Here is a 14,610-nt window from a genome sequence, read left to right as displayed (position 1 = left end):
AAATTCTCAATCCAAATTGTGCATTAAGAAAAGTTGGATTTGATTCTCCGTGTAAATTTTTGCAAGCTTCTTCAAACTGCATAATCGATTCTGCAGCTTGCTTTTGCACAGTTTATTCTAGATTTGCTAGTTGTAGGACAGCTAGGACACTGAAGCCCTACTCCTAATTAATAAGTCTTGTTCTGCCATATCTCTGGCTTCTTAGATTTTAGTTCTTTTAAATAGATGCAATAGATACGGTTTTTCAAGGAAAACAGTGTTTTGCTTTTTATGTTCAAATATTTATTGTATCAACCTTGTGTGCCTTTTCCTTTTAGTGTACTCCAAAATGTGGTCCTGGTTTCAAGCATCGTATTGTCCTCTGCAAAAGTAGTGATCTTTCGAAAACGTTTTCAGTTGCACATTGCCAGGATGAAAACAAACCACCAGTCCGTATGCGCTGTAGTTTGGGCAGATGTCCCCCTCCTCGATGGGTCACCGGAGACTGGGGACAGGTAGGCAAGCTTGCTCTATATAACAAGAGAAGTAAAGTTTTGTTCCTGATAAGGAATACTGGTTGCCTGTGTGGCAGGATCTGGGACTGGAAGCATCTTAGGTTATCAAATCTTGCAAAAAGAATGGTAGCTATCGCATATAAGACAACCGTTTCACTTCACTTTGCAGGAGAAAAGCCTGAAATAAATGAACACTGAAATGAGCAGGACTTATAACTAGTGTTCATAGACCCCAGAAAGTGGTGACCACAGACTAGTCTAGAACTCACAATGGGGAAATATGCTGCAGTTAATAGAAAATGCATCTGTAGAATCCACATCATTTCATCTCATTTCAACCATCTTCAAGTGCCTGATTTAGATTTCCCCCCAACCCCTTCTGCACACATGAGTCGGGGGATGGAGAAAGGGGAAGGAGAGGACCATTCACTGTACTCCAGGGGTTCTGCTTAACCAAAGTTCTCAGATCGAATCTCCAGGAGTGGAGAGGGATGGAATGTTAAATATACAGAACTGCATGAATTTGCTTACCCATAACTCTGAACTACTTCTGGAGAATGAATTGTATGGTTTTGTCTTCTATGGCAAATACTACCTAAGTTTAGCCAGTGTGCTTTGGAAATGCAAAATCCTGTAATGTTAGTCACTGCTTCTCTGGATCATCTAGAAGTGCAGTCGTCGTTTCTAGCCATGTTTCTATATGACCCATTGCTGTTCTCTTACATGGCATCAATTAATTGGCCTCATTTTCTTTTGCTTTAGTTTTAACTTCACTTTTGAGGGCTTCTACTTAGCATGCTTTGAGATATAGGTTATTCATGGCTTGAAAAAGTCTTCTTGGAAAGAAACATACTAGTAAGTGGATCCTTGTTAAACAAGTAAAGTATGTTTGCTACATTAAATTTTTAAGGTAGTAATGAATGGGGTTACTTCTTTGTGGTCTCAGCACATCACACTGATGGGCTTTATGCCTACACAGAGCATTGATCTGGAAATGTCCAAAACTAACATTTAGGCATAACCTCCTCCTCTTGGGGATGCTGCTTTGGACTGTGCATGCTTAACTAGGAGTTGCTCCTTCCCACTGAATTCTGTTTCATCCACTGCTAGATAGCTGTGTACTGTATATAAAACTGTACATAATTTCCTCTGGGGCTTGGGGCATCCAGGAGTTTGTGGCACTGTAGACAATCTTCAGTATGAGGGTAAGCTCCCAACACCAGAGAGTTAAGACCTATTTATTCTGTCTTTGTGAATGACACAAAATTTGTGCAAAACATGCAAGGAAAACACGTTTCCCATTTGCAAGCCACCCTTTGGGACAGAGCTGTTATGCCCTCGCAGACTATGGAAGGCCAACTTCATTGGTTACCCTTTCTATTGTCCTGGTCTCTGCCTCTTCAAAGGTTGGAAATGATACACGATGCTCAAAGCCTGCTCATAAGGACAGCAAAGGACAGCACACAGCAATCACATCAGAATTTGGAAACAGCAAAATGGAAGGATTGATCTCTAGCTTCAAAGAAGCAGCCACCAGAGCTCCATAAGACTGAAGTCACAGCTTCAGAACATACAGCCAGCGTCATCTGCTCAACCTACTATCTTTACATCTTCAGTCCTATCTGCAGTCCCCACTTGGCCTCCTTTGGTTATCAAAGCTTAGCCAATTCTAGAGGTCCTACCGATCTTCCTTACCAGAGGGGAAACAGTCTCCAGTACCACTGGCTTCAGTGTTGCCTTGGCTTCCAATGTCTTGTTAGGTCAGCTGGCACAGATCTTACTCCTCTCAGTATCGTGAGAACTTCACCCCTCCCCCTGCTATGGAATGTTTTGCTGTTTGGCTCCAGAATATGCCCATAATGGATACTGATTCTGCTCAATATTTCCAACCTACTCTCAACTACTTTTATTTCTGCAGTTGGTATTCCCAGCATCATCGGATGATAGCACTTTCACCTCCTGAAGAATACCTGCCTTCACCTCCTGTGCCATTTTGGCAAGCTTTGGTTTTTATCAAACAACCCTGTGCTACAGATATGCCACCTGATATGCTATGAAATGCCACCTGATATGCTATGCTTGATCACACACTGCTTCCATCTTTACCACTACTTTTGTTTTGACTTCTGAGGCAACTGCTGTGGACTTCAGCTTATATAGAAGTCTTACCATTAGAAGGGGGTGGAGGTTAGTGAGAAGATATTGGAAAAGGTCCAGAACATAGAACAGCATCTTGCTATATGGGGCACATGTCATCTTTTTCTTTCAAACAACATCACCAATGCTCTGGGCCCAATCACTTTGTTGTTCATTTGCCCCCTGTTGTTCATCTGATCATTTGTCATTTCCATAGTCCCTTCACTTTGACTAAGAAATCATTTTTTACTGCATAGTCCTGTATCTTCTATCCAGTCAAAGGGCTCCTTGACTTCTTAGACAGGCTCTTAAGAATTTCAGCAGCTTCTCTCCACCAACCACTTCCCTTCTTTGTCAGTAACTTCAGATCATTGGGTCCTACCATTATCAGCATGGTATAAACAATCAAGTTAATCTCACTTTCCCTATGCAGAATATTTCTGTTTACCCTACTCACCCTCATTTGATGTGAGTAGATGGATTCTCTCCTGCAGAAACTGGCAATGCATGTCCCATGGGGAGCTAGTTTTCTATTTCAGGTACTTCCCCTGCTCCCTAGGAAAAGGAGGTTTCCATCCCATCCTCAGTCTATAGAGCAGCAGCTTATATATCAAGACCAAGAAGTTGTGAATGATGACCCTATTGCTGCCTCTGTTGACCTCAGGAACACCTATTTTCACATCACCATCAAACATCAACATTGTTTTCTGTGGTTTGCTTTGTCCACTACCAAGATAAGGTGTCGCCTTTGCATCCCTTAGGGTTTTCATTTTCCTCAGGGTTTTCATAAAGTGTGTGGCAGTGGATGCAATGCATCTTCAGTGTTGAGGGATCATTGTTTTCCAGTACATTGATGACTGGCTCCTGACTGCATCTTCTTGTTCCTCCCTCCTTCCTCATGTGAGACCAACTCTGCACATCTTACCCTCCCCAGCTTTTGTGACAACAGAGAAGTTACATTCTTACTCTGCCAGCATCCTCCAGTTTATTAGAGCTATATTGGCAGGGTTTACCTTTCACTGGACAAACATGCTGGTCTCATGGACAAGCTTTGAACTCTCATCCATTGCTCTCAACAACTGGTGACTGATATCCAGAGACTACTGAATCTCATTGTATCCTCCATCTTGTGGTGTACTCAGTGAGTCCTTTGCAAATATTATTTTTACAGCATTTCTAAACTATGATGCATTCACAGGACAAACTCGTCCTGTTGTCATGATGGGCAATACAGTCACTTGCCAGAGGAATTTAAGCCAAGATATGCCCTTCACATCTCCCACTCCACACTTGACCTTGATGAAAGATGCCTCCTTCTGGGGTTGGGACCCCACTGCAATGTGGATACCATCAGCCAACTCTGGTCACCCCAGAAGAGGAAGCTTTTCATCAGCCATCTAGAACTTTTAGTGGTATATAAATCATTTAATGCCTTCTTCTTTGGGCTTCAGGATAAAGGAGTACTGGTAACCATAGACAACATGGCTGTAGTACCTCAGCAATCAGGGTGTCACAGTATTTCACGCTACAACAGCCTTGCCTGCTGCCTATGGGAAAGATGTATCTCACATGATATTATTCATGTCATAGGGAAATAACATCCAGGCAGATGCTCTTAGTCATCAGGGCACAGGCCTGACATCTCCTGTCTGTTAAATGTGATGTCAGGGCTCTACCTAAATCAAGATTTGCTCTTCCTCACCTTCTATCCTTGTCTTCGTCTGATGCTGAAAACGCCTTTCACTCCTTAGACTTCAAGAGGGCTCGCTATTTTTATGTTGATAGGACTGCTGCTTTTCATTACAATGTAGGATTATTTGTTTTTTATGCTGGCCCAAAACACATAGCAGGTATAATCCCAGAGAATAAGCAGATGGATCTCTCAGACAATACAACTCTGCTACAAACCACTCCCAGAGAGGCTATGAGCCCATTCCACCAGCGCTGTAGCCATGTCTTCACCTTTGTGTAGAGGGGTTCCTTTTCTAGGAATGTGCAGACACTTGGGCCCAGCCTCTACATTCATCAAGCACTATACCCTACATGTGTAAACCTAGACAGATGCTTCCTTTGGATGAGCTGTGCTCCCCTCTGTCTTCAGCTGATGCACTTGTATCTGCCTCCAGGTAGGTTGGCTTCATAGTTTATACTCACCAGTTTCTTTACAGAGACCACAAAGAAGTAAAGTCAGGTTGCATAGTCGTAATTGTTGTTCTTGGAGGAGTCATCTGTGCATTCACTTAGCCTGCCCACTGTCATGTCTGCACCTCATCCATGCCATTATTTTAAGATGAGCTGTTACAATGAGCCATTGCTGTTACTGTGAACCATTATTAATGCTGAACCTTGATGTCATATTGCCAATGCCATAAATTGCCTTGCTTTCACAGGCCTACTGAAGCCACAGGTGCCTTATCTAACTGCTTTGAAGCTCCCAGAGCTTCTGACCTTGTAAACTGTTCATTCTCATGAATCACTGTGTTTCAGCTTTAATCTTATGCCTTCCTAGTGTCTAGACTTGATATGTAAATTATGCGTAGAGTACTCAAGACTGCTTCGCACCAAAAGTTATGTTTTACTGTTGGGAGGGGGCATGAGTAATTGTGCTCTATAAGAAGAATGGTTTTCACACATTTAGGTATTCCTGTCAACTTGCTTGTATGCTTGCTTTTCTTCTGAGCAATCCTATGGACATATCCGTGGACGATGATTGGCTTCCTTTCAGCCAAGATCGTGGATATCTTGATGTGAGGGTCTATCTGCCATAGCCTGTCATCCATAGACTGACACCCACCTTCCCTGCAACAGGTGCCTTTAACTTGCTGTGGCATTCTCTTTTTGGAAGGAACTGAGAGGGAAGGCATGATTCTCTCTTTCTGACATACATAGTCCTTACCTGTTTCTGAGTTGATGCTGCGTGCAAGCACAAAACCCATCAATAGGAATAAGCAGATGATCTGTTCAAAGAACAACACTTACAGTTAAACAACCTGTTTTTCTTAACATCTGCCTTAAATAAGCAGGCAACCTCCAGGTAGTCTTGGATTTTTTGGCAGGTAAATAGGTTGTCTCTGTTCAACATAATGCTGTTCTTTTTATTGCTTTGACATACCTTGCTTTCTGATTTTTCCTTCTTGTCCTTTTTTGATAGTGTTCTGCACAATGTGGCCTTGGACAACAGATGAGGACTGTACAATGTCTCTCATATACTGGACAAGCATCCAGTGACTGTCCAGATACTGTCCGACCTCCATCAATGCAACAGTGTGAAAGTAAATGTGACAGTACTCCTATTTCCAACACGGAAGGTGAGTTTGTTTTTATTAAAACCATGTTAATAATAATAAAAGACGAATGCTACTATTCAGAAGGATTAGCAAGCCTCGATATTTCAGCATTCATTGTCTTTTAAAATCACAATTTCACGTAGCCATTTTATGATGTAAAAATATTTAGTTCATGTTATATCAAAACAAATTTTTTTATAATATATACATATTTTTTTAATTACTAACATCCAGACTACAACCAAACTACTAACAGAAAAAGGAAACAAGGGGAAAGGTAAAAAACAACATAAGAACATAAACTGCAACTACAAGTATTGAATTCCCTTCATAATACAATTCTTTAAAGTTAAACTTTCTCATATGCTATTAGATTGGCAGATCTTATAAAATACAAACTACAGTCAGGATCAGATCTTCTCCCCCCACCCCTGTGTCTCGGTCTCAATTCTCTCTGAACAGCTACACTAGCTGCGCTCACTCCCTCCTCCCCACTCCCCCCTCCAGATTCTGAATCTTCTTCTTGCTGGAACTCTTGATGATTAAGCACAAAATCCCTCAGCTGTACTTCCGATGTTATCTTGTAGGCTTGGTCTTTATATCTAAACCAGATGCCTTCCGGAAATAACCATTTATATTTTATATCACGCTTTCTCAGAAGAGCTGCAAACCTTTTGTATTTGAATCTTCTTTTCCGAGCTAAAAATGGGACGTCCTTCAGTATCTTAACCTTGTTACCAAGAAAGTCCAAGTCCACATTAATCAAATTGTATAAGATGGTGTCCCGAGTCTTCTTAGATGAAAAATCAATAATAATCTCACAAGGCAGCTGACGCTTCGTTGCATATTTTGAAGATGTCTGACGGACTTCCAGAATATCGCTTTTTACCTTTTCTTTAGTTGCCTTTGCGAATGCCGCAAAAAGTTCCGACACCAAATCCTTAAAATTTTCACTTTCCCCCTCCTTCACATTCTGTAAACGCAATACTGTCTGAGCACGATCCACTTGTAGTCCTATCAATTGATTCTCCAAAAGCTTTACTTCTTTATTTGTAGCTCTCATGAGTGTTGCATTTTCCCGGGCAGATTTCTCTGCTTCGAGCGCTATATCTTTAATGGTTTTCACTTCATTTTCAACTGAGCCCTTTGTCCAATTTCATTTAGCTTGTCAACAAAGGGCTTCATAGCTTCAACGACAGACCATTTAACCACCTCTTCAAGAGTCTCTCCCTTCCCCAGCAACGCAGCCGAAACCGATTTGCCCACCGCGGGGCTCTGCTTTTTTGTCGCCATCTTAGGGGGGGGGGATTCCGCCAACTAGGTTCCAAAACTCAATGAAGGGGAAGATTTCCGAACCTTCTTTAGCTTCAACTCCCACCAATCCTTCGCATACGCTTAGAATAACAGAAGGGATCCGCTTACTTACAGGCTTTCACCTTAAATCTGCTTGTTGCTGTTCTCCATGGCCCGGCAGCACGCGATGTGCTGTGCAAGTCTGCCGGCCTCCATAGGAGCAAATGGGCAATTTACCCCCTGGATCAACTTCAGGGGGCTCTTCCCGCAGCGCTCCGGACCCTGGCCCCCTAACTGGCAGTCCTGGGGGTTAACCCTTGCAGGTCAACCTCCCGGTCAGGCTGCTTGGCCACTTCCTCCCGGACCTGCGGAGAGGAGCGTCTGACATGGCCGGGAAAACGAAAACGAATCCATGTTATATCAAAATTTGAAGTGTCTTTAATCCCAAGGAAAAGTCCACTTTTCATTTTATTACAGTGCATCCAAGAGTGTGTGTGTGTATGTTTTTTTAAATGACAAGACAGTGTTAAAACTTTTAAAGAATTGACTTGGAAATCTTGGGCTACAGTTTAGCAGCTTTAGGAGGGCAAAATGTGCCCTTGCTGCAGAACCAATACAAATGAATACAGAACAATCACGAGGCTTTCAGGATTAGTGTTACCAGTTGCAGAAATCAAGCCAAAGTCCATGATTAGCACATTTTGGATAATGCTTTAGTGCCATCTCCATATCATTGAAATTTGCTACTAAGCTTTTAGGAGTTCATGCCAGTATTCCATAGGAATAGTAATTGGAATGACTACCTGTTAAGAATTAGAGATTGGATACAGATTTTTAAGGTAGAAGCAATGCAATATTTAAAGCCATTACAAAGCATACTATTTTGTTGACTATTCTTTGTCAACAGCCATTTCAGTAGGATTAGTGAGACAAGTGTAATTCCAATCGATGATCTTTCACTTAGAAAACGAATGTAGCATTGACACTATATGAATGAGGTTTTTAAAACTCTAGTCCCATCACAAGAACTTTAAACATTTCCCACCAGATCTCTGTCAGTGTCCAAATAGCTGTAGACGTGCTTCTTCCGTTACTCAAGACTGCATCAGGATCACTGTTTTTTACAGAAGGCAACATTTCTCTGAAGCATTTCTCAAGGCCTTCTATCTTTATCAACATCATCAGCATGGGGCTTTCCCTTTGTTCTTACATAACTCATGGGTAAACCCACTGGAGTCCTTAGCCACCTGCGATCTACGGCTCTTTACCTTTTTTCCTTGCAGTCTGCTTGGCAATAAAGGCCTGTGAACTCTGTATTCAAACCCTTTTCATGCCCAGATCCACAGGTGCAACTGAAAGTGGCCTCAGGGCATCATCTTAACCAAGGCCTGGTCCTCTTGTTCTTCTTCCCTAATCATTCCCTCATTTGTTGAATGTCTATACAACAGACCAAATTTTTCAGTATGTACAGAAAATCCCCTTTTAAGGAAGATCTTGGCCTATTTCTGTATGTGAGGGACCCTCGCAGCTTGGCCCACTGGCCCATCCACTATGGTGCTGCCACAGTCCCCAGAGTCCCTGGGCTAGCTCCTAACCTCAGCTGACTTATTGGCTGGCACTTCCCAGTGCTTCCTTCCCTCCAAGGGCTCCCCCAAGTGGCCTCAGAAATGGTGGGCCAGGTGTTGGGGCTGTGCACCCCTAGGAATTCCTGTCCTTCACAAGCAGGGTCAGTCCTCTGCTCTCTTCCCCAGCCAAGGTTCGGAGCCCTCTTTAAATCTTCCCCTCTCTAACCCAGTCCCCACCCCAACCTACACATTCCCACCCTGAAGGGAAGACTCAACACCTTTTCCCAGTCCCGCCCCTGCCTCTCCCGAGAGGCTGTCTCCCTGCTCCAGGCCTGAGCCATCCCCAGGCCTGAGCCCTTGTCAGCTGCATCCTGGCAAGGACAGAGTGGGTCCATGGCTTCTTGGAAGCTGTTGTATGCAGTCCCAGCTCTGGGGCAGGGCCCCGCATCTCTGCCTGCTGAGCTGTCCATGGCTGTAGGGTTGCGCTGGTCCCATGATGCTGCAGACTGCCAGCTGGTTGGGGCAACCTCTGCTCAGCCAGGCTGACTGCTGGCACAGTCGGGGGTGGGTGTGTTTCCTTGCCGCTGGTTGCCCCGTAGGATTGCCTGGTCATGAGAAGCCTGGGGTCTCCCAGCACCACCTGGGTCATGGAGCCAGCTGGGCCTCAATTGGGTGCTGTTTGAGGGCTTGATGGGGGACAAAGGGGACAAGCCAAACCACAGAGCCAGTCTCGGAAACTGTATAACTCAATTACAGAAATTCAGCCATTCACTGTCATCAATTTTTGCTACGAACTTGGTCAGAAACCTCATTCTACCAGAGCTGGCATTCAACATCTCTCTTCTTGAGTAAAGCATCTACCTGGGCCCAGCCTTCCACCATTATGAAGCATTATGCCATAGATATCAGAGCCAGAGCAAATACCTCCTTCAGAAGGGTAATGCCCAACCCTCTCTTCTCCTAGATGTACTGATACCCTCCTCCAGCTAGAAATCGAAACAGGTTGCTTGCCCATAACTGTTACTCTTCAAGTAGTCATCTGTACATTCACATGACCTCTCAACCTTCTGACTACAGGGCTTTGGGGTTTTTTTACGTTTTGAAAAGCACTGAGTGGGACTTTGCCTCTGTCACAGCTGCTGGTGCCCAGGGTAGCTGTCTGTAGGCCGCCACCACTCTGGTATAGGTTTCCGAAAGAAGGGCCCAGAGCACCCCACTAACACCTTTTGTTGATTCTTTCCCAGTAGGTTTGATTTAGTACATGACCAAATGAGGCATGAGGACCCAGGCAGAATAATAAAGAACTTTATTTAAAAGGTTTATTAATAATGGTTCTTAAACTTGGTAGATTAAAGAAAATAGTAAAGGTTGGTGAACAAACAAAAATAAAATACCCTAACGCGTCTAACTAGACTGCTCTTAACTGTCCTCTGGTTACTGGCTTCCAACTGTCTCACCCCTTCTGGATGAGGGAGCACTCCGTCTGCAGCAGCCTCTCCTCAGCTGTGCTCCCTAGAAGTGAACACCCTCCCCCTGCGATGAGGCCTTTTATCTCTTCTCTCAGGAACCATCTCCCTCCTTTCCTATTGGTGCAATTTTCCCCTCAGAATCCCCTCTTACCCAATCACAGGGGCCAAAGGGAACCTGGGAAATATAGGCCTTGCAGTAACTTGAGTGCAGGCTTCCCCAGAGCCACTAGGCCTCACTAGGCTGAGGCTCATAAGAGCCTCTGAGGAAAGAAGTTTTTGTACCTAAAAGGTAGTTGTAGACATTTCCAAAATAGAGCTCTGCACAGGTGCAAAGCTCATCAATGTGAACGTATGGATGTCCATTTGAAGAACTACAGTTGCACACATGGAGCTTGTTTTTCCCCTTCAAATTGAAAATCATCTACAGCATGAGTGGAATACGTTGTATTGTCTGCTAGGATCAGTTGCTTGCATCACTGCATCATTCCAATAAAATAAGGCTGAATTTTGACTTTGGTAATCTCTGGTCTACAAATGAGCAGAAATAAAAATCTAGAGTTGTAAGAATGGATGAAATAAAGTGATGGTACTTGCATTTAAAATCTGCTTTAGGTCTTTGTTATAACAGGCATTTAACTGAGAGAACTAAAGCACTGTAAAGCAGGTCTTGGCAAGCTGCCATCCATGATGGGAACATTACAGTTGTTACTCAAAGTGAGATACTGACAAGTATGTATTTTTAAAAATACAGATGGTAGCCGAATCCAGGTTTTGTCACTTCCAACTATATCCATGGAGCAGTCTCATTTGCTTTTATGCAGGGTTCAGTTTCCTTTATACTTGTGCTTTGTCTTGTGAGATATTCGCTAGCTTAGAACAGTATGCCATTTTTAATGCATCACTTGTATGGAGTGTTTAATTTCATAGTACACTTTGACCAGGGCCGTTTCCACACTACTCACCTTCATCCGGAACAGGGCACAACGTCGCAAAAAACCCGCAGAAGATAGCATCTTCTCACATGAGTTTTGCGCGACGTGGTTTTTTTGCGACGGTGCTTCCCATTCTGGATGAAGGAGAGTAGTGTGGAAACGGCCCAGATTCTGAGTACTGGAAATGGAATAGCTAATATTTTGGGTTGGAAACAGACATTAGTTTAATAATGTTTCCTATGGATAAACATTTGTTTCCTGTACTATTTCAGAATTGAAGCAGCCAGAATGCCATCTACCTCCTAACTATAGTTGTGCTTTCTCCCCGCAAACCATACCCTTTTGAGGGCAAATTCCTATCTCAGGCCATATAATGCTGATACACACACACACACAAACAAATTGTATGCTTAATCAGTATATCAGCATTACAGAAGCTTCTGATAGCTGAGCCACAGATTGCAGCATATTTATTTAGAAGATGGATTAATTCTTATCCATAGTCTTAGAATACTGAAGCAAAACATAATCAATTCTAGGACTAACATTAGACAACATGGAGTGCTGGTTGTACATAGGAGTACATATTTAAAGCAGCAGATAATATATAAGGCAAAAATGGTGATGAAGTCTATGATCCCCAACTCGTTAGTGAGGCATCTGAGACCCCATCCCTACAATACAGCCCTCCAATTTGAGTAAAAAGCCTTTTTGAATAGTTCGGTTTTGCATCGTTTACGGAAAGCCAGGAGAGTGGGGGCTCTTCTGACTTCCTCAGGCAGGTCATTCCACAGGATAGGGACCACCACAGAGAACGCCCGTGTACGGGCTACTGCTGACTTCACCTGTGTGCAGCCTGGCACCTGCAGGAGACCCTGTTCAGATGAGTGAAGCTGCCGTGGAGGAACATAGGGAGGGAGGCGGTCCCGTAGGTATGCCGGACCAAAGCCATGAAGAACTTTGTACGTAATAACTAATACCTTGAACTGAGCACAGTAAACGATGGGTAGCCAGTGGAGTGACTGTAGGATGGGAGTGATGTTCATGCTCCTGCTCGCTCCTGGTAACAATCGAGCTGCAGCATTTTGCACTAATTGGAGCCTCCTAGTTAACTTAGATGGGAGGCCAATGTATAGAGCATTACAATAGTCAAGCCATGATGTTATCATAGCAGGATCCAGGTGGCCAGGTCAGCAGTGTCAAGATAAGAAGCCATCTTCCAGGCTAGAGTGAGGTTGTAGGAGAGGAAAATTATGTAAGCTACCTTGGTCCCGATTGGGGAGAAAGATGGAGTATAAATAAAGTAACTAAGTAAATAAAATTTTAGCCAAGATTCAGAAAGCTATGCATTCAAAAGGACTTGGGTTGGGTATGTCCAGTAGTTTTACTGCAAATAGTTGACCCTGATGTCTCACTTGTATCCTTGCATCACAACAGGGAATGCCAAAGTGCCCAGATGCATAAATATCTTTTTGTTTTGTTTTTTAAATTTTGTAACTGGTTGTTGGGTAACAATTCATTTTACATTTTACATGCATTATAATGCTGATGTCCACAAACATAATTTATTAAAATTTTCCTTCTTAACCAGGCTTGTTAATTTAATAATAATAATGATCTAAAATTATCCATCCATTTCTTTTAAAATGTTGGTAATGTCTTCCAACAGCCAGCAAACACTAAATGAGCAGCAGTTATTGCATTGAATACAAAATCTTTAAAGGGATCCAATCATTTTCAGTGATTGGATCCCTCAAGAACAGGGGGAGCTTAAAAATAACTGTTGGTGAAGCCTTGTACACAGTATCATAAATTTTAAAGATAATGAGTAAGCTGTAGCAGACTGAAAATAGATACAAAAGCAACTTATTAAACTTACTTGTTTCTTCTGTGCAATTTAAATTTATATAATTATTTTGCCTTTGTGTGCCTCCAATAGAATGCAAAGATGTGAACAAAGTGGCTTATTGCCCATTGGTGCTGAAGTTCAAGTTCTGCAGTCGCGCATACTTCAGACAGATGTGCTGCAAGACCTGCCAAGGACATTGACCCACAGAAATAGAAAGTGCCTTGTGATTTCATTGTGGAAATGTGTCCATTAAAGATTGCTGCACAGTGGAACCAGACAGATGTCCTTGTAAATGCATCACCCTGTGGAAAATGTAACCACTGGTCAGCCACTGCTGACAGAATTTCAATATTATTTTAACTTCTGTGAAGTGGGATTTATTCATCCAAAGTGCTGGACACAGTATAAGGAGGGCATGCCAAATTGGAAAAATACACACAGTACATACAGAGTAACTTATGGTGGAACATATGTGTACTTTTGACTAAATCCAATAGTCTGTTTACCTCCTTGGACCATTAAGATAATTTTTATTATGGACTTAGCAATGACACTGAATCCATTTGTATTTAATTTTGTTTAAAATGTAGCTGTTATGGTTTGGTCAACTACAGAGGTAAAGAAGAATTTTTAAAAAGTTTGTCATAGCTTATAATATTTTTATCTTACTGCATAGCACCACAGCTTAAGTAAAAGAAGTGGGCTTGGGAATATTATTTTAGAAGCAATTATAAATCAGAAGTAAAAGAAATGTATTTTCTTTGTTTCATCTAATTTTCTAAGAAATAATCTGTTATTTCCTGAATACTGCTGTGAGCCATATCTAAAGCTAAACTAAACAGAACCACAAGAAACATATTCGCTTGAGATGAAGCAGTTATTTCTTGGGTACATCAAACAATAAAAAAAATGTGTGCTACTGGTTTATAGCCATCTTGCCATTTTACAATTAAACCAGGATTTCCACTAAAAGGGATATATCATTACAGTGGAGGAGTCATGCTCCAGTCGTGCAGAACATTTTCTTAATATTTCACTACCTGTACAGCAGATACTTATGGCTAATTCCCCATTTTTCACTTCAGCTACAGAGTGACATCCAGTCTGCAAATGTCTAAGTGGTTTCGTTGCTCTGATCAGTGATAAACTGACAGCGTAGTTGGGCAGAGGCTTCTGTTACACTAAAAATTATCATTGGTTTTCAGTTTTTCCTTTTTGATACATTAGGAGAATGTTGATTTGAGAGCCAGTGACAGAGAAAAATTTGGACTTTCCCACTTTTGGAGATTTTTACAGAATAAACAACCAAAGAATGCATAAGTTATGAGAACTCTGAGGTCAAAGTACCACAGGTTTTTAATATTTTCAGTATCCATGTATTCATATTCTGAATTGTATTTAAATGTGAAGCCAAGCTCCTTGGGTAAAATAGATTCCAGAATCCAGTGTGAGCTAATACTTATGGCCATACTTCTCCCCCATTCCCTGCTTTGTCAGTGACACAACAAAGAGATAAGGAAAGTGGGTACTTGTTTATATTATTATATTCTACTTGAACACTTGCAGTTTGTAGCAGGTACTTGAT

The 14,610-nt window shown here is 42.2% G+C and overlaps 1 protein-coding gene across 1 annotated transcript in view; it reads left to right on the top strand.

Moving 5' to 3' along the window:
- Positions 1-14,123, top strand: part of ADAMTS6 (ADAM metallopeptidase with thrombospondin type 1 motif 6) — a 275,919-nt gene extending 261,796 nt beyond the window's left edge. Inside the window, exons 22-24 of the mRNA XM_054986105.1 lie at positions 318-494; positions 5,782-5,938; positions 13,116-14,123. Coding sequence (XP_054842080.1) covers positions 318-494; positions 5,782-5,938; positions 13,116-13,225 — 444 coding nt within the window. The 3' untranslated portion in view covers positions 13,226-14,123. The remainder of the gene's footprint in view (positions 1-317; positions 495-5,781; positions 5,939-13,115) is intronic.
- The last annotated feature ends 487 nt before the right edge of the window (positions 14,124-14,610 follow it).

The sequence above is a fragment of the Eublepharis macularius genome, chromosome 8 (genome assembly GCF_028583425.1).
Source record: "Eublepharis macularius isolate TG4126 chromosome 8, MPM_Emac_v1.0, whole genome shotgun sequence".
NCBI lineage: Eukaryota > Metazoa > Chordata > Lepidosauria > Squamata > Eublepharidae > Eublepharis > Eublepharis macularius.
Note: the sequence above shows the minus strand (reverse complement) of the source record. Positions and strands in the feature narration are given on the sequence as shown.